Raw genomic sequence first — 22196 nt, 5'->3', positions numbered from 1 at the left:
TTCTCCTTCTCCTTCTTCTCCTTTCCTTCTCCTGCTTCTCCTTCTTCTGCTTCTCCTCCCTCTTCTCCTCCTTCTCCTTCTTCTGATTCTCCTCCTTCTCCTTTCCTTCTTCTGCTTCTCCTCCTTCTCCTCTCCTTCTCCTCCTTCCCCTTCTCCTTCTCCTCTGCTTCTCCTCCTTCCCCTCCTTCCCCTTCTCCTTCTCCTTCTCCTCCTCCAGAGCCATACCCAGTGCAGGGAGTTCCCCACCTGCCAGCAGTCTAAGCCACGACTTGTCCTGAATGCAGGAGACAACCAGCAGATAATTATACCCACCCTGGAGCAGTACTTTTTTCACTCACCTCCCATTTTTTGGCCTATCCAATTTTCAGAAGCATCTCTTTTTTAAGTAAGGAACAGAGGAGGAGAGAATCCCCAAGATTTACTATGCAGAGCAACATTCAAAGTGCACTAAAACATGCTCTGGAGGGAAAAAATAGGCACAGAGGGGGCATTTTTTTAAACCACAAACTGCACGGGTAAGGCAAGAGCTTCTCTTTCCAGCTTCCACTTGTTCACAAGAGAAACAATCTCAGACAACAAAATGGAACAAATTTTCCCTAGGAGACTGGGGAAACCCAGTGATCTAACAAAATTTGGAACTAAATCCTGAAGGTATCATCATGTTTCTTTGTAAGGAGATTAAGAGCAATCATTTGGTATGACTGATCTCCCTATGCACCTGGGAGAGGTAAAAATCAGCCCAACAGCAATTTGGCAGTGCAGGATACGTGCAAACCAACTTGAACTCTGTAGAGTTCCTGCTTTTCTTGAATTCTTCTCCCAGGATGAAGCCCAAAGCTGCCTGCTCAGCCACTCCAGCTCCTTTGCACACACATTTTCTTTGCTGATTTGGTCTGAGTCTGTTCCCAAGCACTCAATAAAAATAAAAAGCAAAGGGATAACAGAACCAACTTGAACTCTGTAGAGTCCCAGCTCCTGGTTTTCTTGAATTCTTCTCCCAGGATGAAGCCCAAAGCTGCCTGCTCAGCCACCCCAGCTCCTTTGCACACACATTTTCTTTGCTGATTTGGTCCGAGTCTGTTCCCAAGCACTCAATAAAAATAAAAAGGGATAACAGAAAGGAAACCACCTCTCCCCTCTTCCTCCCTGTCCCTGCCATGGCTGATCTAATCTCTCCCTGGCCATGGCATTCCCACAGCAGGCATTCTCACCTCCCACCAGGAATGTCACCACCTGATCCACAAGCCTGCAGACCATTAGCCACTTCTCTCAAAGCAGGAGCCAGGATACAGGGGAATTAATCATGCTCTATTTGACAGGAGGCCCACTTCTTATCTGCACCCCTCTACAACCCCATCAGTTTCTGCCTCCCTCCCTCCCTAAGTGGGGCTGACAGCAGCCCCTGATCAGATCATGCCTGCTGGACCAGAGGCAGCCTCACTGGCCCAGCTTCTAGTAGCCAAAGCTCCACACCCAGTAGCCTTCCTGCATCAGGTGGTCCTCCTGGAGCAGAGATCCCAGGGAGATCTGCTCCCTCCTGCCCAGCCCCACTCCAGTCCAGTTGTGGGGCTGCTCCTGCCACAGCTGGGTCCCAATATGTTCCTTCAAACTTCTTCACCAGATGTTGGTTGAAACCCCTGTGAAATGGTAGGTGGGTTTTCCAGACAAACTCTTCTTCTCTGGGCAAGGAAAGGCAATGAAAAGAAAAGGTGGCAGCTGGGGAAAATAAAATAAGAAGTCAAAAACTGGGGCAGCTTTATACCAAACGATTCTGCACTTTGCCACCCCCCTGGATACCTCCAGCATCACCTCCTCGGTGCAGCAGTTCATTAATTAACTTCAAAAAGATGCTGCCACATTTCAGAGGGGAGGCCAAACCCAACCAAAGCAGAGGGGAAGCTTGAGACAACCAGGGTTGGAGCCACAAGCACCCAACCTTTGAGATGCTGAAGAAGCACGTGAGAAGTTCACAGCTCAGTCTTCAGGGGAAGGGAGAAAGAAAAAAAACCCCAAAAACTTTGCCTCCATCACTCAAATCTGCATGGCCAGGAAGGAGCACCTGGGATTCAGAGCTCACCAGAGCACCCATCATTTCAATTTGATTTCTTTTCTACCTCATCCACTGCAAACACAGCTCATAACAAAGCATTTAAGATGCTCAAACACTTTATTCTGGCTACATGTAAAACACTCCTCCTGCAAGCCAGAACCAAGTCAACTCCTAACACTGTTTTCCCATTAACTACAACTGCAGCTTCCTCCATAAAGCAACATACTAAAGCAACATACTCTCTAAAACCCCAATTATCAGCTGCTTAAAACCCAGAGGTATTCATTACTTGGACTGAAAAAATTAACTGTGTTGTGTAATTTCTCAGAAAAAAAAGATTTTGCACATCTTTCCAAAGGGAAACTTCCAAATTAAAGAAAAATATCTCCTGTTTCCATGAGAGGAATTCATATTCTGATTTATAAAATAACAGAGAGGGGAGAAAGTTACCTGCTGGTAACTACTTCTAAGTCCCCAAATTGACCCAGATATTCCTCCAGAATATCAACTTGCAAATCTGGTGCAGACTTTTAGTCACCTGGCACCTAAGGCTGATGAGCAGGACACTTCCTGGGGAAAAAAAAAAAGAAAAGAAAGAAAAGAAAAGGATCCCAGGCACTTTGCTTTGCACCTGTTTTTATCCTGGCATCACTTACAAGTGTTTAAGTGCATGGAGTAATGCACCCTCTGTTCCCTGTCCTGAAAGGCTTCAGCCACTTAAAGGATCCAGAGGAATGTAAATCAGAAGGCCAGCTCTCCCTTAAAGTTAAGGAAAAGTCATCCTTTCTAGAGAGTATAAAAGGTAAAACCTTAGAGCAGAAACCTAAAATAAAAAGGAAAATATAAACAAATTTAAAGAAAAATAAAATATATAAATATTTATTTTTTAAATTAAAAAAAAAAAAATAAAAGCAAAAACCTTACAACATTTCCCTGGTCCCCACTGCTCACCATTTGCACAAGACCCTGCTCAACATTCTTGAGTCTAAGTCAGACCAGTTGACCAAAGAGGTTCTTGAAAGGAGATTTAACTGTGGATAAATCCAAGGGTCTAACAGGGAAGGGGACTTCAGCTGCCTGATTTGGACCATCCAAAAGAGACCTCTGCATTGCCACAAATGAGAATTTTCCAGCTCAGAACATCACCTGCTCTTTAGGGCAGCATTTGCTTTGGCTGGGCACTAAGCAGGCAGCATGAGCAAAGGATGCTGAGAATTTGCCCACTGATGTCTCATTTAGAGAGCTGCATTCCTTAACTCAGAGTCAAAAATACCTCCAGAGGCTCAAAAGATTAAAAAAAAAAAAAAACAAACCCCAAACCTGCCACACTGAATTAGTAGAGGAATGAAGAGTATTCCCGGGACAAACATTTCCTAAAGACACCTTGGCCTGTAGAGAAAAGAATCCATCAGTAAATGCTCTTGTCAATACCTTGGATTTGTTGTATTTCCACATCTGAAACGTGCAGACAGAGCACACAACAGCAGGAAAACATTAAAACCACACGGGCAGGCTGACAAAGCCCCTTCTATGTATACACACATAAAACCCCAGAATGGTCAAGCCATCTGGGAAAACCAAGGTCATGCAGGAACCTTGAAGAAAATGAGTAGAGCTGTACAATTGGAGAGGTTTTATGAGGTCTTCACAAAGGCAGTACTTAAAATCAACAAAACAGCTTCCTTTAAAAGGGGGGAGCCTCTCCTCACACACCACAGCACCCTGGTAAATCTCTTCCCCTGCAAACCTTGTCTCCAGAGGAATGTCTTGCATGGGTGCTGCTGATCCAGGGGATGGACCAGTCCCAGTGCTCCATCTCTACTGGAATACCATCAGCTCAGTGACTGGTGGCTGTAGGAGTTATGCCACCAACAGTCCTTCACTTTCTGGGGACAAAGAGCAGTTTAACATGCTGCAGGGCTCACAGCTGCAGTTTTCACCACACCTCTGCTTTCTGTAACACAGAAATGGAGCCAGAATTGAGGTTCATGGTGTGTCCACAGGGTGTGAAAGCCCTGAAAAGATGCAAGATGGCATCAGCTCCAACACTGAGTCTGATCAGAGGAAATGAACTTGCCCATCTGGCTACACGTTTCTGTATTAAAATTCTTTTCAGTGCCACAAAACACAGAATTATCCTGAATTATTGTAATGGGTGCAGCTCAAGGCTGGGCACCTGGAAAGCTGCTCCTGCCTGCAGCATCCCCAGTGGCAGGCAGAACAAACCCAGCTTCTGTGCCTGCCATGCAGCCCAGGAGCAGAGAACCCTCAGCCCGTGCTCTTAGCAGTGCCCTGAACCCCTGAACTTCATAGAATCACAGAATGGGCTGGGTTGGAAGGGACCTCTGAGATCAAGTCCAACCCTTGATCCACTCCCTCCATGGTTCCCAGCCCATGGCACTCAGTGCCACATCCAGGCTCTTTTGAAATATCTCCAGGGATGGAGAATCCACCACTTCCCTGGGCAGCCCATTCCAATGTCTGATCACCCTCAGAGAGGCTCCTAGAGAGACTCCTCAAGCAGCAGGAGGCTAAAAATCCATCTTCTGAGAAGGCAGACCCCAAGAGATGGAGGCTCTACTTGTCCTGGCCCAGCAGTTCAGCACTGGAGATGCAGAGAAGCCCCTCCTGAAGCTGCTTCCTCCTGCTCAGTCCCAGGAAAGAGAACATTTAGGTTGAGAGCCAGAGAAGCCAAGGAGAGAGGTGGCAGGGGTGCAGCAGAACTGGCTGGGAGTCAGTCCTGCTCTCCCCAGCCCATCACCCCTCCTCTCTCCAGCTGCCCCTTCAATCACAGCCACGGTGGGACCCATTCACCTAAACACATAGAGGAATAAAACATCCAACAAAGGAAGAGTTACAGCTTTCCTCTCATCTCCCTCTTCCATCATTATTGCCACTGAAGGGCCATTTTATCACTTGCAGCTGTGGTCATTCAGTAACAACCTGCTGTGCTCAGAGGCAGATGAGACCCCCACATTTGATCTGCATTAAGCCTGTTTCATGGCTTCACATTTCTAGGTGCATTCCTGACAGCAGCACCAACCACCAGCTCTTTTCATCCCTCCAGCCACTCGGTAGCTCCTGTGAAATCTGTCATTTATCTTTCACATCAGGCTTTTCTGGTTTAGCTTCACTTAGCAATCCGTGCCCCAAACCCAGCACCTCTCCAACTCCTCCTGGACATCAGGAAAATCACCATCTTTACAGCAGCAATGTTTATTGGATCTGCCTTCCATTCCCTTCAGACATGAGGTGCAAATTAACCAGCTCTTCACACAGATGAGCTAAGAAACACAGCACTGTGCTCTCGGGGGCAATGAGGCCTTGGTGATATCCATCTTTGGGGGACTCTTTCAGAACAAGGCAGCTGTTCAGCCTTGTTTGCTTAAGGATATTTGTTTGGCATGTAAAGCAAAGGAAAAGGAAAACGAAAGCCTGGGTGTGGGTATCCTGTGGGAACTTTGCTCCTAAGGTTTGGAAGATCCCAGAAGAGGATGATGGAGATGGAGATGTCCACCCTCCCTAGAAAACCCAAACCCTGCTGTGGACAGCAGTGGGGAGAGCTCAGGGGAAGGGGGGAAGGGAAGGGAAGGGAAGGAGGGAGGAAGGGAAGGGAAGGGAAGGGAAGGGAAGGGAGGAAGGGAAGGGAAGGGAAGGGAAGGGAAGGGAAGGGAAGGGAAGGGAAGGGAAGGGGAAGGGAAGGGAAGGGAAGGGAAGGGAAGGGAAGGGAAGGGAAGGAAGAGAAGAGAAGAGAAGAGAAGGGAAGGGAAGGGAAGGGAAGGGAAGAGAGAAGAGAGAAGAGAGAAGAGAGAAGAGAGAAGAGAGAAGAGAGAAGAGAGAAGAGAGAAGAGAGAAGAGAGAAGAGAGAAGAGAGAAGAGAGAAGAGAGAAGAGAGAAGAGAGAAGAGGAGAAGAGAGAAGAGGAGAAGAGGAGAAGAGAGAAGAGGAGAAGAGAGAAGAGACGAGACTAGAGAAGAGAGAGAAGAGAGAAGAAGCTGCCTCCAACAGCTCAACCTCTGCTGTTCAGTTCTCACCTCAACCTGAAGGAATTCAGCTCCCCAGAATCCATCTGCTTGTTTCTTTTGGGGGTGCCCAAACATACAAGCAGCCCTACAATCTACCCGGTTCCCCAGAGCCAAAAATGTTCCCCGAGGGCCAAAAATGTCCAGTGCCACAGGCAAAGGGCTGTCAGTTCACTGCATTTCTCCCTCACGGGTGCTGAGCTCTTGGATTTCATTTTCAACCTGCTAGCAGGCAAGAAAACAAGGGAGTCTCCAGAAAACAAATACCCTTGGATGATTAAAAGCTAAACTCCTACAGCAACCAGCTGGTGACCAGCTCAGCCCCTGCACTGGGAACATGTCAATTATAAATAATTAAAAGGTAATAGGAAGGAGACACTGAAGTATTAAGCAGATTTTTCTCTAAGTATCTGGAGGTTTCTATTGCTGCCAATCACCTCCTTCAGATTATTGTCCTGTCTGTCAGCCTTCCCTGCCCTTACCTGGGAGCTCAGGTTAACATTTGCAAGGAAACTAATTAAGCCTGGTTAATTAGGGCACATGAAAAGCCAAAAACACCAGCAAAACTCAGCTCTCTTTTTTAACCAACTTGGAAGCATAACCTCCACCTCCTGGAGAGTGAACATGCCCAGAGGTTGGCTGCCAGCTCAGATACAGAGCTGAAAAGCAGTAGCTGAATTTTGGGCAGCCTGGCAGCCACAGAGGAGAGGCACTGAAAATGCAGGCTTCAGGAGACAACTGGAGATGAGATTCTAGCTCCAGCAATCAGATAGTTTTCAAATGGATGAGACTTGAGACGTCACATCTTGCTGTTTTCTTAGACTCTCAGGGCACAATATTGCCCTGAGGGAAGGAAGGGGCACCACAAAGGGGTTGCCACAAAAGTTCAGAGCCAGCTGTTTTATACAGCACCATGTCTGGGAGCATTTTTATTATAAAGAGTTGGCAATGAGGGGATTGAACTTTGATAACTAGGAGAGAGAAAAGAGATTTTTGGTGACATCTCAGCTGAACCACTTCACACGTGCTCCTGTACCAAGCTGCTGACACCACAGGGAACGGTGTGAGAACGTTTCTGGACTGTGCACTTCTCCCCTCAGTTACACAGAATTACTGAATGGAAAGCTGACACATCATGAATCCAGAGGAAAAGGTGGCTCAGTGTCTGTTTTCCCAGTCCCCATGCAGTCCCCACACACACTCAGCTTCCTCATGCCACTGAAACCAGAGGAGGGAAGATGTGCCACTTGATGTGCCACCTGAAGGGGAGAGCAGAGCCTCACTGGTGGCACCCAGCCTTGTTTCCAGAGCCCTTGGGCACCCAGGTTGCTTGGGCTCTTCAGTGTCTGGACAACCTGAGTGTAAGGTAGGAGTCAGGGCAGAACAACAGTGTCTGTGAAAATCCCTTCCAGGGCAGAAGAGACTTTTTCCACCGAGCTCCTTCTTATCTCCCAAAGCAAACATCCCAAGCCTGACTACTGCTCTTCCACCTGATCTCCAAGTTCAAGGGCTGGATTTGTTCTTTCAACCTCAGGAGGGAAGAATTGGAACTGCAGAAGCTTCCCTCTGCCCTGTTTTACCTTATCAACCCCACACAAATGCTCACTCACCCCTCTTCTGCATAAAGATGAAGAGGTCATCCAGGAACTCTTTCCGTTCGGGGTCGCTATCCAGTTCATAAAGCTGGGGAGAGGAAAAATGGGAAAATGAAGGCACCATCCACACTGAGGAACAAAATAAAGGAATACCAGCTTATCCCAACAGCTAATCTGGGGAGGGGAAGGCAGCCACAGGCAAAACCCAGATGGACTCCTTGCAATTCAGTGGGCAAGGCTCCAGGGACAGTCTGAGGGACCCTCAGCTGAGCAGGCTGGGACCCTGAGGGAACAAGATTTAATTTAGCAGCACTGATGCAGGAAGGGGAGAGAAATGATAAAGACAAGCTGGAAAGAAAGATGAGACACCCAAAAGAAAGGCTGCAATGGTTCAGGGCAGATTAGTGGTGTGTATCTTTGAGGCACCAGGGAGATAAAACTTCTCTGCAGCTTCTCCTGGCCTCATCAGTCCCTCCTCCAGGGATTGTCACATAAGTGACAAACTCTAAGTCCCTTGAAGGAGGAGATGAAAGGATAGAGCTTTCCTGTAACTGCTAAGGCCTGGCAAGAAACACTTCTTGAAAATTAGTCAAAAAGCTTTGGAAAAATATCAGAAACCAGCCCTGAATCAATTGGCTGCAGAAATTCTACCAAAAGGCTTTAAAAAACCCCAACCATTTGAAACTAAGTTCCATAGGCAGCTTATTCCAAAGGGAAGCCACTGTATTATCCATTCTTTTCAGAAGGGAAGGGGTCTGAGGGTCATCTTAAAACTGCTTCTGGAACAGAAAAATCTAATTTTCACCTAGCAAGAATCCTGTGGGGCCAAGAAGTGACAGGCTGAATGGGCTGAAGTCAGTCTGAGATACAGCAGAATATAAAACATGACAGAAGACAACACTGTACATGGAGCAGGATTTAATTCCTTCTCTTGTTTGCCTTGAGGAAGGCTCCTGCACCACACCAGGGAATTTTTTGCTGCTGGTACCAGCTCCTGAGGAGCAGCTCAATGGAAAAGCCAAGATTCACTGGGAAATAACATATTTCTGCCTCTCCAGAGATGTTGCTTGGTACTCCAAAAGAGGAAAGGGGCTTTTGGGGCTCATTTTCACATGAAGCTCTGTGCTTTCTCACACACTGAGCTCTGGAAAGAAAACACACCAGTGTATTTGCAGAGCAATTAGCTGCACCCTTTCAGAAAGGGCCAACTTAGTTTAAAATGAATTCCTCTGGCTGGTGTGACCTGCAGCTGCTACATTCAGCTCCACAGCCACAGTGGGAATCAGGCTCAAGAAATGAAATACCCTCTTTCTACCTGGAGAAAGCACCGACCAAGACTTCAAGCTTCAGGAGTCTGAAGTCTTAGTTCAGAATATATTCCAGTGACCAAAGGCATCAAAACAGACCCGGTTGGGGCTATATAGAAACAACAAAGGTTCGTAGGCAGGGAGGAATTCCCCAGCCACCCCTTCCCATTCTCCCAGATCCCTGTGCTCAGACTGACCTTGGCAAAGTCTCGTGAAATTTCTCTTCCTCGGCAGCCGTCGCCTTCCTCGCTCCAGCTCACGTTGCCGTTCTAGGGAGAGGGAAAGGGAAGGGTGAGAGGATGGCCAGAGCAAGGCTTTGCAGACTATTCCAGGTATCTTACAAACGTGCATTTTGGGGCACAAACACATGCAAAAGCAGCTGCTGCCTTAGGCCAAAAAGCCAGGGACGTCTGTACATCTGTACCTCCGGGACTCGGCCCAAACTGGGAAGTGGCATTTCAGCTTCCAGGTGACTACTGAAGGACAGGGGAAGTTTTTCAGCTCTGAATTTTTTTTTTTTATCATGGAAATGTATCTCAAAAAAAGCTGCCTTGATGGTGAGGAAAACCATTCTAAGGTCAGTCCTCAACACCTTCAAGAGCTGCCTCCCTTCACCTGCTAAACAGCAGCGTGCTGCCCACCTCACAGCAGGGATTTTACTGGAACAGGGTCCAGTGCTTAGAAAGGTGCTGCCTTTGCTCTCCACATCCACCTGTTTACCAAGTGCCCCTGGAAAAAGATGTTACCCAGATATCCTTCCTTTCCATCCCCCAAGTGAAAAACTGCTCCCCTTCCTGGAAACGCCCTTCTGCCTTCCCCTTGCTCGGCTACAAAACCAAACCCAAAGTGAGCTAAAAAAAGAGGGAAATAATCCCACTGGAAGACTTTAGCCCACCCAGGACCCTTACTCCTGGATGTGGTTTTTCCCCCACAGAAATGGAAAGCTCAGCTTTGCTGGATTAAGGGTCATTCTTCTTAGGCATTAAAAGGATTACTCCAGTTAGGCTTATTCTACTTGGTAAATCATCATCCTGAAACCATCACTGGGGCTGGAAAGCAGCAGAGACAGCCCCTGCCCATGTGGCAGGTCCAAGAGCAGGAGAATGAGCCTTGAAAAACTCTTTAAGCATCTTTAAAACATAAACTTCATAAAGCCCCAGGGCAGCAAGTGCTCTAAAGCCACTCAAGAAAACCAGCTAAATCCATCTGGCTAGGCAGCTTGGACTGCCCTGTCCTGCCAAACACTGCATCCTAACACAGCTAGAAAAGCCTTGAAGAGGTTTCAGCACAAAAAAGAAAAAGCAGCCCACGAATTAGGGAGGTGGTCCAATATCTGAAATCTTGGAGTCATCTGGTTGTGACACATCCATTGAATTAGAAAGATGAATAGGTCTTGTCAAGGCCAGGCAAAGCTGCATTTCCTCCTTTAAAAAACACTGCAGTGAGCTGCCCTAATGCCTGCTGATTTAGTTTGAGCCAGTAATTCCTGCTGGAAAGTCAATTATCCAGTGAGTCCCATCAACTGAAAGATATTTAATGGGGGATTATTGCCACTTCTGTTATGTCAGCTGTTTATTACAGCAGATCAATTCCCAGCCCTCTCTAGGAAGAGATCTGAAGACAGTTTTGTCCACAGGAGGATTCATCCGGGTGTCCTTTGCTAGCAGAGATTAAAAACAAGGGTTTTTTTCCTTATTATGGTAACACCCAGCTGCTCCTAAAACCCCACTGACTGTGTTAACTCAGCTCAACAAAGCTGTGTGACCAGTCAGAGCAAGTGACACACCAGCCCCTTTGGAAGGCAGCAGCAATTTCCCGAGCCCAACTTTGCACCCTTCGAGGCAAAATGATTTCTAGAGGGCTGAGCTGCTTTCTTCCTCCCAAGTCTGTAACTTGGTTATATAAATCCTGGGAGCAAACCTGCTCAGAGTGTTAAACTGGGTGCTCCAGCAAGCAGCAAAACACTTGACTGGTGTCACAAACCCCACGTGGCTCCTGCTGAGAGCTTATTCCGCTGCATTTGAGGACACAGAAAAGAAAAAGAAGAAGGTCTAAAGGAGACAATTCCCTCCTGCCAGTGGGTTTGAACTTGACAGAATTTCCAGGAACAAAACTTCCCATGGGATTAACAGCCCTTTAGAAGTTATTTTGCTTTTTTAAATTATTAATATCTGAAAAAGGGGAATCGGTAGAGAACGGGAAGATTAAGGTTTGACAGAGTCAATAAGCAGGATGTAGGCACCTTCCTTCCCATAGCTGTGTCCTGGGATGCTGGGGAGGACAGCAGTAATGCTAGTGAAAAGGAGCTTAGAGCCATCTGAAGCCATTCAGTGTTTGCCAGATGTCCAGAAAATTGGCAGAGATGGATGTCACCTGGCATGACACGGAATGATCCGAGGTGAGAGCCAGTGGGCAGCATTATAGCCTTTCCTCTGGTGAGAACTGAGGTTTCAAGCCCTCATTTTGCCATCAGAAGAGATGAGAGAAGCTCTTCTCAGTCACCTTGGTGCAACCCCCAGCCACCACCACCACCACCACAGTGTGAAACAGCACAGGGTTTCCATCCAGCAGCCCACAACTTGGGCTCCTTCAGTCCTTGTGGGCATCTCCAGCAGCCCACCACTTGGCTCTTCAGTCCTGAAGAGCTCCTGGGACTGTGCCCCTGTGAATCTGCACAACCAGTGGGTTAAAAGCCCCTCACCTCAGGCTATGGTGCTTTTCTTACAGGCTAGACATCTTTTCCAGGCCCCCCTGCTGCACGCCACCGACTCTGCTCCTCACCCAGGTTTGTTTTTGGTAGCAGGGTTAGCAAAAGTCTCAGGCTCCCATGAAATGTCAGCTCAGCAGCTGGGGAATAAAGCACTATTTATTCAGAGGACTCGAATGCAAGCACCAACAGGCACTTTCCCAGGCCTCAGCTTTGATCTTGAGGGACTGTTTTGCTCACCAAAACCTTTGGGGCCGTGCCAAGGCTACAACCAAAGACACCAAATGGTGGCAGTGGTCAGGGCAGCCACCTGAGCACCGGCAGAAGAGGTAAATCAGTCCAGAGCCCCACAGAGCTACTGGAGCCAAGAGGTGATCCCTGTGCAGAATAAACTACATTTTTGCAAAGCAAAAGGGCTCAGCAGGAGCTTTGGGATCAAGCTTCCTTTCCAGTCCTCCTAGGAAAACCCAGTGACCCTGTGCTGAGAAACCCTCCTCCATAGGAACAGCAGGAACCTGAGAAATCAATATATCCTCACGGATCATTAAAAGACCTTTGTAGAAGTCAGGCAATAGTAGCAGGAAGGAAAAACCACTGCTCTCATCCCTGGGGAGAGCCCTGCCTCTCCCTCCACCCGTGTGTACCGAGGGAATTTGCCAAGTGTTTGGCAAACAGCCCTTGCATTACCAGGGGCAAGAATTCATCTGGGTTCTTGCAGAAAAAGGGGGCACAAGTGGCACTGGCAAAGCAGGAGTGGGAAGGCAGAGGTGTAGGGAAGGGCTGGCCACCTTCCTGAGCTGCTGGCAGATGCTGCAGACACATCTCAGAGGCCACCAGAGCCACCTCCCCCCCGGACCACCTCCTCCTCCCCAAGAGGCTGCCAGCCTGGCTTCAGAAGCAATTATATCTGGAGCTATTTTAGGATTACTCCCTAACCACCTGGAATATCTTATTAGAGGGAAGCTCAGATGTCCAGAGCAATTTTGGTTTCCAATCCCACATTCAAAAGCCAGAATTAACCCTGAGTTGCCAAGCAGAGAGAAAAAGGAGAGATGACAAATGCTTTCCTGCTTTGTCCAGCCCATTCTTTCCAGGACAAAAACCTCCCAAACAAGCAGCTCCAACCCTTGCCTGCAGGATGCCTACCTCAGATATTGCCTTCTCACGTGTCTGCCTCTCCCAGAGACTACAGGAATAATAAAAACTCTGTGTGTGTGATAAAAAAAAGAGGAAGGACTAAGACAAAGAGAGCAGCAGCTCCTCCAGTTTCGCCTGCACAAACTGCAAACAGGGACACTGGTGAAGAGTTAGAAATGCTCCTTTTCCAGCTCATTTCCCTTCCCCTCCTCCCCAGTTTCACAGGGCTGTTTGACAAGGGCTCAGCTACAGATGACAAGGTTTTACTGGACTACCAAGTTGTAGCCAAATGGCAGACCCTGAGCTGCAGTGAACCCACCGGAGCTTTAACGTGTTAAAAGAAATAAGAGGAGGGGAAAAAAAAAGTAAATTAAAACAGGAGCATGAAACTCAAAAGCATTCTGCATACTGCAGCCCTGCAGTCCTGACAGAGGTTTCAGGCCAGAAATCTGCTGAAATACCTACTTAGGGAGTAGGCTAAGTGCTGCAGTGAAAAAAGAAAGCCCCTCCCCTACCCCATGGGTTAACTGAAAGCACCGAGTCAATGAAAAGGTACAGGGGCAGCAATTTCAGGATTATCAGAGAATCCACAGAAATTCCTTTTGTGGGCAGAGTTAAGCCTTAGGAAGTGAAACAGATGCTATTATAAAGCAAACTGTTGTACTACAAAACGCTGATAAGATCAGGACTACTGCCCTGAGCTGCGAGTTCTCAAGCATGGAGAACCAAGTTATAATTACTGCCTGCACAAGCTGCCTGGTAAAGCTCTGCTGAAATTGGAATAAACCCTTCCCAGTCCTACTAAATAACAGAGCTCGATTCAAGATCTAAAGCTTCCAAGCTCTGGTTTGGAAACATTTTAGCAATTTCAGGAATGGCAGGGAGGAAGGGAAAGAAAAGAAAAAAGAATGGACTGAAGTTAACAGATTAATTACCTATTTTATGGTTTTTTTTATTAAAGTGAGTTTCTTTCATGTACTCCCATGACCTAGTGACTGCAGGCCCAACACAACCCTTTGCAAAACAGGAATCTGTTTCCTTATCCTTAAGGAAAAGTTGGGCTCTTAGTGAATGACTCCTATTCACAAATACTCAGAGGAATTAACTAAAATGTAAGTGACAAGAAGATTTGTTCAGGGCTGTGTGGCTGTGGGAAGAGGAATTCTCACTGCCACATCAGAGGGCCTCAGACTTACCCTGAAGTGAGAAAAACAGCGATGCAAGAGCACAACACATCCACGCTCCTTCCCCCCACTGCCTCAGCCAGGATTTCTACAGATTGGCACTGAAGGAGACAAGCTGCAACTGTGCCTAAAGATAACTTCAGTGCCTGAACCCATCCTAAAATGAGCCACATCTTCCCCAGGATAGAAACGAGGCTCTTTTGCTCTGCCTCCAGATATAGCACGGGCGCTGCAACGCAGCGGGACCTTGATGAAGCCCGTGGAATTCTTCCTGGAGATGAAGCTCTGGAGCAACTCTCAGATGCCTGGTGGGAATTGTTTGCAGGCTGCTGCCTGCAGTCATCACCACGAGTGATTCCTTGGCTCTTTCCTCCCGGGCATAATTGAGTGGATTAAACAAAGTTGACTTTGTTCCCTGGATGCTGCTCTGCTCCAGCCCCTGGTGCTGCACGCTGAGCTACAGCTCCTGGGGAACCCCACCTGAGGGGCTCCAACAGGAGCAGGTTCCTGGGGATGAAAACTGCAGCAAAACAAACCTAAAGCACTCGAATTCAACAGGAGCAGCAATCCACAGTTTTAAGAATTAGAATCTGTTCTTATGGAAAACACCTTTCAGTAAACGGGATTCCAAGGACCAGCTGGTATGATGATGATGATGATGATGATTATTATTATTTGTTTCATTTTATATCCTCTTTGAATGACAACTCTATCAAAACAGCTCATTTGGAAATGTCAGGTCCATTCCTGATAAGTCATCAGTGATGAGTGCTGACAGGCACCCTGCAACAGTGCTGGGGTATCTCATACACAGTGCTGGAGTCTTTTGGAACAGCACCTAATTTTATTTATTCAGCATGGCATAAAATGTCTCCTTTAGGAAAGAGGAAGGGAGGGCATTAACTCTTCAAACAATGCTGCCCTTTCTGGATAGTACATATGGAAAGCAGCAGAAATCAGCTGTTAAGAAGAATTCTCCTCCTCTACATCATAAAAAGAAAGAATATCCAGTGAGTCACATGAAGAATTAGAAACCCAGCCCCTGAACTGGGTCTTGGGTGCCTGAAGGAACTAGGAGGCAAAAAACACCCCCTGTGAAATGCAACTTTCTTATTCCTGGGACCTTCACCCCTTCTGGATTAATGAATATCTCCTGAGCAAGGCCTCCACACACACAACACTCGAGGCACATACTTAAGGTTATGGAATCCCAGCCACTCATTCCTAGACCCTAGAGCAAAAGCAAAGTAATTATTTTGAGCTGACTTATCTTAATAAACTCCGTGACCTTTGTAAAAGTTTAGGTCAGGATTTTCAGGAGCAACTGCTGGCTTCTGAGAACCTAACATGAGATATCCCCCCCAAAAAAACAGACCAGTAACTGTTCCCTGGAAATCAGACAGCTGCCTTCTGGAGACTTACCTTGCTGCATGGAAGAAGGCACTAAATGCCAGCTGATGCCTGAACACCTTGGCTTTATTTTCACATCCCATCAAGGAATGCATATGGTAATGTGGATGACAAAACTGGTGCTGCTAGGGCTGGCCTGGGTGGAGAGGAGGAGGCAGCAGCAGTAAGGGGGTGGCTGTGATCCTGCCTGGCTCTCCCCAGTAACCAAAGCCACTGCTGAGCCATGTGAGACCCACACCCTGCCACCTGCTGCAAGCAACATCTTCACCCCAGGAATTAAAAGCTCATTTTTAGCCAAAGAGAGGCAGCCCCCAATGCCCTTTTCAAGGGAGCTGTGATGGATTTGCAGGGGATTCCAGCAAGTCCTGAGGAGCAAATGAGCTGAACACACACAGACACAACCCTGCCTCTTCTTTGGGGACTGCAACTCACCCACCAGCAACTCCACTCCCTGGTTGGTTTGTGCTGACAGGATTCCCACTGCCTGTGTCATAGCTGAGCCAGCTCTTTTGTCTGCTGCCTTGTTCTACAATTATTTACTTGGCTGCCTGGGACTGACCAGAAAAGGGCTTCACCTCACTGGTAGTTTCCATCCTTCTGCCATCTTCACCCCACGTACCTTCCTGGCAATCTTAGCCTTATGCTTCCCAGATACATTTTTCTCCAAGGGCATCAAAATCCACACTTGAAAGAAGAAATAGGAGTGACTTTTCCATCCCTCCCCCCCCTTCCTCAAGCGACAGCCATTATGCATACCACAAATACTCCCCGAGCAGAGCAGAGCAGAGCTAGCTGGAAGCAGAGCACACCGAGTGGTTCTTGGCCTCCATCTCAACAGAAGCTAAAAAAGACAAGCTCAGGAATCATTCCAAAACAAACTGGAGAGGACAGGCACTTCTGCATTTGATCCTGGGGTTGGGTTTTATAATCCATTTTAAGCAAATGCAAAAGAAAAACCCCCAAAAACCCCAACCCCCCCCCCAAAAAAACCAACCAAGACCCCAAAGCCATGGTATCTATAAAATATTTGCTTGAAATGAAAAAATTCAAGCGTGGACACGTGTGTGTCTCCCCCCAGCCTTGCCTTGCATTTCTTCCTGCTCCCTGCAGCCCCCACTCACCACCTCCGAGCTGGGCCAGCCCAGTTAAATTTTTACTCCCTGGCATGCAGGCTCCCGTGGTGAGTGCAAACAAATTGCTCTGCAATATTTACCCTACCCAAGGTGACCACACTGCTCCAGCATCCCTAAGCTTGGCCGCCTCAACACAGCCTTCTCAGCACCTTGACAACACCGTTCCCCAGCGTGGCTGCAAAAGCCAAACCATCTTAACCAGTAAGAGGACCAGGGGACAGAATTTTGGGGCCACACTTGAACCTGCCCCACTTTCTGCCCCACTTTCCCACCACCCAGAGCTGCTGCAGCACAGCACATCCCTGCTGTTTCTTTATAATCTGTTCCTTAACTTGATTCTCCTGGATTCCTCTTCTTCCTGGTGCTGCACTGCCTGCCTCCCCAGCAGTCAAACAGCACCAAGAAGCTTTTACACCTTTTAGTTTTGTTACCTGGTGAAGCTTTGTGCACTTTGGCCTTCAGACTCAGCTGCAAACTACTACCAAAACACTTCATCACTGCTGGGATGGGCCAACACGACTGGATAGGTCTTAGTGCACAATATGTCAGTTGTCAAAGTTTTAAAGTTTTTTTTTTTTTTTTTAGTTTCTTTTTTTGCTATTCCACATCAGCTAAGACCAGATCTTGGCATGCTTGTGGTCATGTGTCTTCCCAGAACACAGCAAATGACCCAGGAATCAAGGCTATTAATTCAGTCAGATTTGCAGGGCTCTCACAAGATAAGCAAGCAGGGCACTGAAGCACAATGACATCCTTGTTCACACCCACTAAGTTAGAAACAAAAACCACCAAACACTAATGCTGAGTTTGTTGGTATTTTTAGAAACTGATCATCTAACACCAGGCCTGCCTCCTCTTCTCCACCCTGAATGAGGAAGTTTCTGCCAGCCACTTCAGTAAATGATGAAACCATTTCTTCAGCCACCAGCCCCTGCCTGACATACCTGCTTCATTTCCCTCTAGCAGTTTCAGCAAGTCCTTTTTCAGGCCAGCTCCTCTGGAGAAGCAAACCCAGAGGAAAGAGAGCAGCATCCCTTGCAGTGGGGCTGCTTAGCCAGCACGCTTTCTGGGACCAGGAGTCACAAGCACTGTTCACCTGGACACTTCACAGAGCCACAGAACGTGAGGGGTTTGAAGTGACCTCTCCATGAGTCCAACCCTGCTGGCACAGCAGGATCACCCAGGACAGGCCTCACAGGGGTTGGAAATTCCCCAGAGAAAGAGACTCCACAACCTCTCTGGGCAGCCTGGGCCTCCCTCACCCTCACAGCCAAGAAGTTTCTCCTCATGTTGAGGTGGAGCTTCCCATGTTCTAACTTCAACCCATTATTCCTTGTCCTGTTCCTGGGCACCACTGAACAGAGATTGGCCCCTTCCTCTTGCCCCCCAGCCCTCAGATACTGATGGACATTCAGATCCCCCCTCAGCCTTCTCACAGCTAAACAGCCCCAGGGCTCTCAGTCTTTCTTCCCAGCAGAGATGCTCAGGTCCCTTCACCATCCTCCCAGCTCTCCCTTGGGCTCTCCCCAGTAGAGAGAGGAGTCCCTGCCACGTGCACTGGTGTAGAAACAACCAACTGGGGATGGTCTGGCACGAGCTTTAGCAATTCCTCCTCCAACTGCTGCCTCTGACAGCATAAAACACATCAACTCATGCAGGTACCCAACAGCCAAGGGGAAAAGCTGCCCTGAGTGCCCACAGGAACCATTCAAACCCCTGTGGCTCACCAGCCACCATGAAGCTTGTTGACATCATAGGCTTTTTGCAGGAGGGGAGGAAAAATCAGTAGGTTTTGTCATACAGAAGCAAAACCTCTTCAGACTCGGGCTAACATCCGTAGAAAAGGACACTGAAACCAACCTTTTTTTAAGCCCTGCAGTCCTTTGGCTCAATTTCCATGCACAGAAATGCTGCTGATGTCTCACAGCCTGCTCCTGTCAGCTCTGTAGCACAACTGCCTGTTTGCTGAAACACCCTCTTACAACCAGGAAAAAAACCAAAAAAAAAAAATGTTGACCTCCTGGCATTTATCTACAAGGAGCAAGCAATTCACCAGTCAAACACAGATTCACCTTCCTGCTAAAGCCAGGCAGCACCTTCCTCCCCACACCTGAAATACCTGCAGGCTCACAGGACAAACTCTCTCCCCTGCCTGCCTAGCACCAGAAACCCAAAGTCAGAGCAGCCCAGAGGTCTCACACAAAGGGCTTACACAAGACACACGTGAAATAACTTCAGTGAGGCAATAGCAGGAAAGTGTCTGCATGAGAAATAAATATAACACCAGCCTGTCCCAGACTGAGTGGCACAGCAGCAGCTAGATAGGAACGAGCCAAAGACCAAACCTCTGCCTCCACAGGAAGTTTCTTAAGAGTTTGGGTTTTCAGTATCACTAGCTGGAAATCCATCTCTGCAAAGCAAACCAAGTTCTTGTGAAACCTCTTCATGGAAAGGAGGACCCTGGAGGAGCAAAGCATGGCAGCACTGCTCTGCATGTGCCTGGTCCCTGCTCTCCCTTCCGAGCTCGTGCTTGTAACAGGACACTGGGCCAAAAGAGTCCTGTGTCTGACTAACCATGGGCATTCTCATTCAGAAGGAAGGAAGGAAGATGAGCACTGACCTGCTTGAGCTGCTCCTCCAGCCGCCAGTTCTGGCGTGCAGAGGGGGAAGTGGAGTAGGGCTGCTTGGCAGTGTCTTTACCCTGTTCTTCTTTGCCCTGCTGCCCCCGCTGGTGCCCAGTGCCTGCCAGGGGGGCTGAGGTAGAGGCCACTCTTTGGTTGGGATGGGCAACTTTGGGAGCATGAAAATACTTCAGAGCAGAGCAGCTTTCTTTCCCAGTCACATCAAGATCTCCGCCTTCCAAGCCCCCTTCTTCCTCCTCCTCCTCTTCCTCCTCCTCCTCCTCCTCTTCCTCCTCATCCTCCTCTTCCTCTTCTGGCTCTGAATTCATGCTGCTCTGATCAAAAGGCCGGGCAGCCCCGGCTGCAGGGGGCCCTCTGGCCAAGGGGCCAAGAGCTGAGCCAGCTGAAGGCCTGGCAGAGGTGGCTGCCAGGACAGCGTGCTGCACGGCCAGCTGCTGGGTGTAGAGCAGCTGGGCTTCCCTCATCTGCCTCTGCTGCCTCTCCCGGGAATCCATCTGCAGGGGACTCTGCTGCTTCTGCTGCTGCTTCTGCAGCTGCTCGACCACTGCTTCCAGCTTCATCCCGCACTTTGCATGGCTGGGGAGAGACGGGGAGGGGGGGTGTGTGGACTGGAGCCGGCAGGGTTCGAGCCCCGACCTTGGGAGATTGGCAGAATCTGAAAGATAGACAAATATTTGGCTGTATGAATATAAAAATGCTTTCATCTTTTCCCCAGGAAGAGGATAAATAGAGTGCAAAGCCAATACTCTTTCCTGTGCAGGAGACCGTGAAACAATCAGCTTCGTGTTTAACAGCCTCAGGCTCAAACTTGCATTCAATTTTCAGACTGTTTAATTGTATTTTCAAGCTGAACACATTTGCTCCAACGTTAGCTTCACAGACCCCAAAGACAGCAGCATCTGAAATGCCTTTGTCCACTCTCCCAACAGTTCATGATTTTTTTTTTTAATTTTTTTTTGTTGTTGTTGTTGGTCAGAACCCTTCCACGCTTCCTAAATAATCACTTGGGAAACGTTTAAGTTTAACATCCAGGGTTGGGAGCTTCTGAAAACACTGCCTTAAAAGGAGATGGCTGGGATGATCAGCTTGGTCATATTTCCATTAAAAAATGGGCAAGAACACACACCAGTCATCTTTTATCTCTTTTATTTCCATCTCAGTCATCTATCTCTTCCATGCTTTTATCTCTTTTATGCTTTTGTTACCCTATTGGATTCCTTTGGCATCTTCCTGAAAAAACAACTAACTTTAGCCACGATTTTCCCAAGGAGAGCAAAGCCAAGCCCACTGGAGGCTGCAACAGTGCAGCCGAGCACCCAGCAAGTCCTCCCTCTGCTTCCTGGACTTCCCAGCACATCCCAAGCCCTGCCTGGGGCTTCCTTTCCATTTTCCCAGCTGAAGGAACCCAGAGGATTCCAGGATCTCCACCCTGACCCTCAGCAAGACTTCCCTGAGCCAGGAGCAAACCCCCCCCAGGGCTGTGCAGTAAACCCCAGAAGGTGAGGACACCTTTGATCCCCCCCCCTAAAAACCCGGGGTCTGCATTTTGGACTCTGTGCCACAAAGTGGACCTGCTGCTGACCAAGGGGACTTCTCAGCCTTTTTTTCTTTTAATGTAAGAGGCTGGAGCAGATGATCTTGCTCCCTACCCTTCAAGGTTCACTGCCACCGAAATTCAGTCAGCTTGGAGAAAACAAAGGAAAAAAAAGCCAACTACAAACAAGCTCGGGAGGCTCCTGGCCACCTCCCACCCTCCTCTTTACCACCAGCACCGAGCCCAAAACCAGGGAATGGGAAAACATGGAAAAGAGACTCTCCTGCTGACAAACCCACCCAGAGCACCCACGGCTCTCTCCTAAAACACGGAATAACCCACCCGACACCGACTGGAAAAGGGGAACCACCTTCCAGAGCAGCTCCCAAGCTCTCCTCTGGATGCTCACTCACTCGGTGCCTCTTCCACCAAGCTGTTCCCGAACCCTTTTCCCTCTTCCAGCCCTCCCCGTGCTCACTCACAGCACCCAAACGAGAAGCCCGGCCCGGCCCGGTCCATTTGCATTTATCTCTGCCGGGCTTTAGCTTGCAAATGAAACGATACAAAGTGGATTAGTGGCCTGGAGGAGCCAGGAGGAGCCTGGAAAGACCCCCAGGCTGCTGGGCAAGGCACAAGGCACCAGCTGGCCCGGCCAGGGACCCACAGAGCCCAAAACCCACCCCAAAAACGGGCTGGGGGCTGCAGAACCTCCAGCCCACTCCAGGCTGGGTTCTACAGAATCTCCAGCACCCCAAAAACGGGCTGGGGGCTGCAGAACCTCCAGCCCACTCCAGGCTGGGTTCTACAGAATCTCCAGCACCCCAAAAACGGGCTGGGGGCTGCAGAACCTCCATCCCACTCCAGGCTGGGTTCTACAGAATCTCCAGCACCCCAAAAACGGGCTGGGGGCTGCAGAACCTCCATCTCACCCCAAAAAACTGGCTGGGTGCTACAGAACCTCCAGCACCCCAAAAACGGACTCTCAGCAGAACCCCCGGCCCACTCCAGACTGGGTGCTACAGAACCTTCAGCACCCCAAAAATGGGCTGGGTGCTGCAGAACCTCCAGCCCACCCCAGACTGGGTTCTACAGAACCCCCATCCCACAGCAGGCTGGGTGCTGCAGAACCTCCATCCCACCCCAAAAAACGGGCTGGGTGCTGCAGAACCTCCAGCACCCCAAAAACGGGCTCCCAGCAGAACCTCCAGCACCCCAAAAATGGGCTCCCAGCAGAACCTCCAGCCCACCCCAGACTGGTTTCTGCAGAACCTCCAGCACCCCAAAAACGGGCTCCCAGGAGAACCTCTAGCACCCCAAAAGTGGTCTGGGTTCTGCAGAACCTCCAGCACCCCAAAAAAGGGCTGGGTGCTGCAGAACCCCCAGGACCCAAAGAACTGCAGAACCTCCATCCCACAGCAGGCTGGGTGCTGCAGAACCTCCAGCCCACCCCAGACTGGGTTCTGCAGAACCCCCAAC

General features: G+C 48.8%; 1 protein-coding gene across 2 annotated transcripts in view; it reads right to left on the bottom strand.

Annotated features, from left to right (window-relative positions):
- The window catches only part of ARID3B (AT-rich interaction domain 3B), a 36833-nt gene that overhangs the window by 13503 nt on the left and 1134 nt on the right, over window positions 1-22196 (bottom strand). For both annotated transcript variants that reach the window (XM_030457199.1, XM_030457200.1), the window contains exons 2-4: window positions 19165-19841; window positions 9171-9242; window positions 7682-7754 (exon numbers count right to left, since the gene is read on the bottom strand). In XM_030457199.1, the coding sequence (XP_030313059.1) occupies window positions 7682-7754; window positions 9171-9242; window positions 19165-19746 (727 nt within the window). In that variant the 5' untranslated portion in view covers window positions 19747-19841. The remainder of the gene's footprint in view (window positions 1-7681; window positions 7755-9170; window positions 9243-19164; window positions 19842-22196) is intronic.

This window comes from Calypte anna, chromosome 10 (assembly GCF_003957555.1).
Source record: "Calypte anna isolate BGI_N300 chromosome 10, bCalAnn1_v1.p, whole genome shotgun sequence".
In the NCBI taxonomy this organism is placed as follows: Eukaryota; Metazoa; Chordata; class Aves; order Apodiformes; family Trochilidae; genus Calypte; species Calypte anna.
Note: the sequence above shows the minus strand (reverse complement) of the source record. Positions and strands in the feature narration are given on the sequence as shown.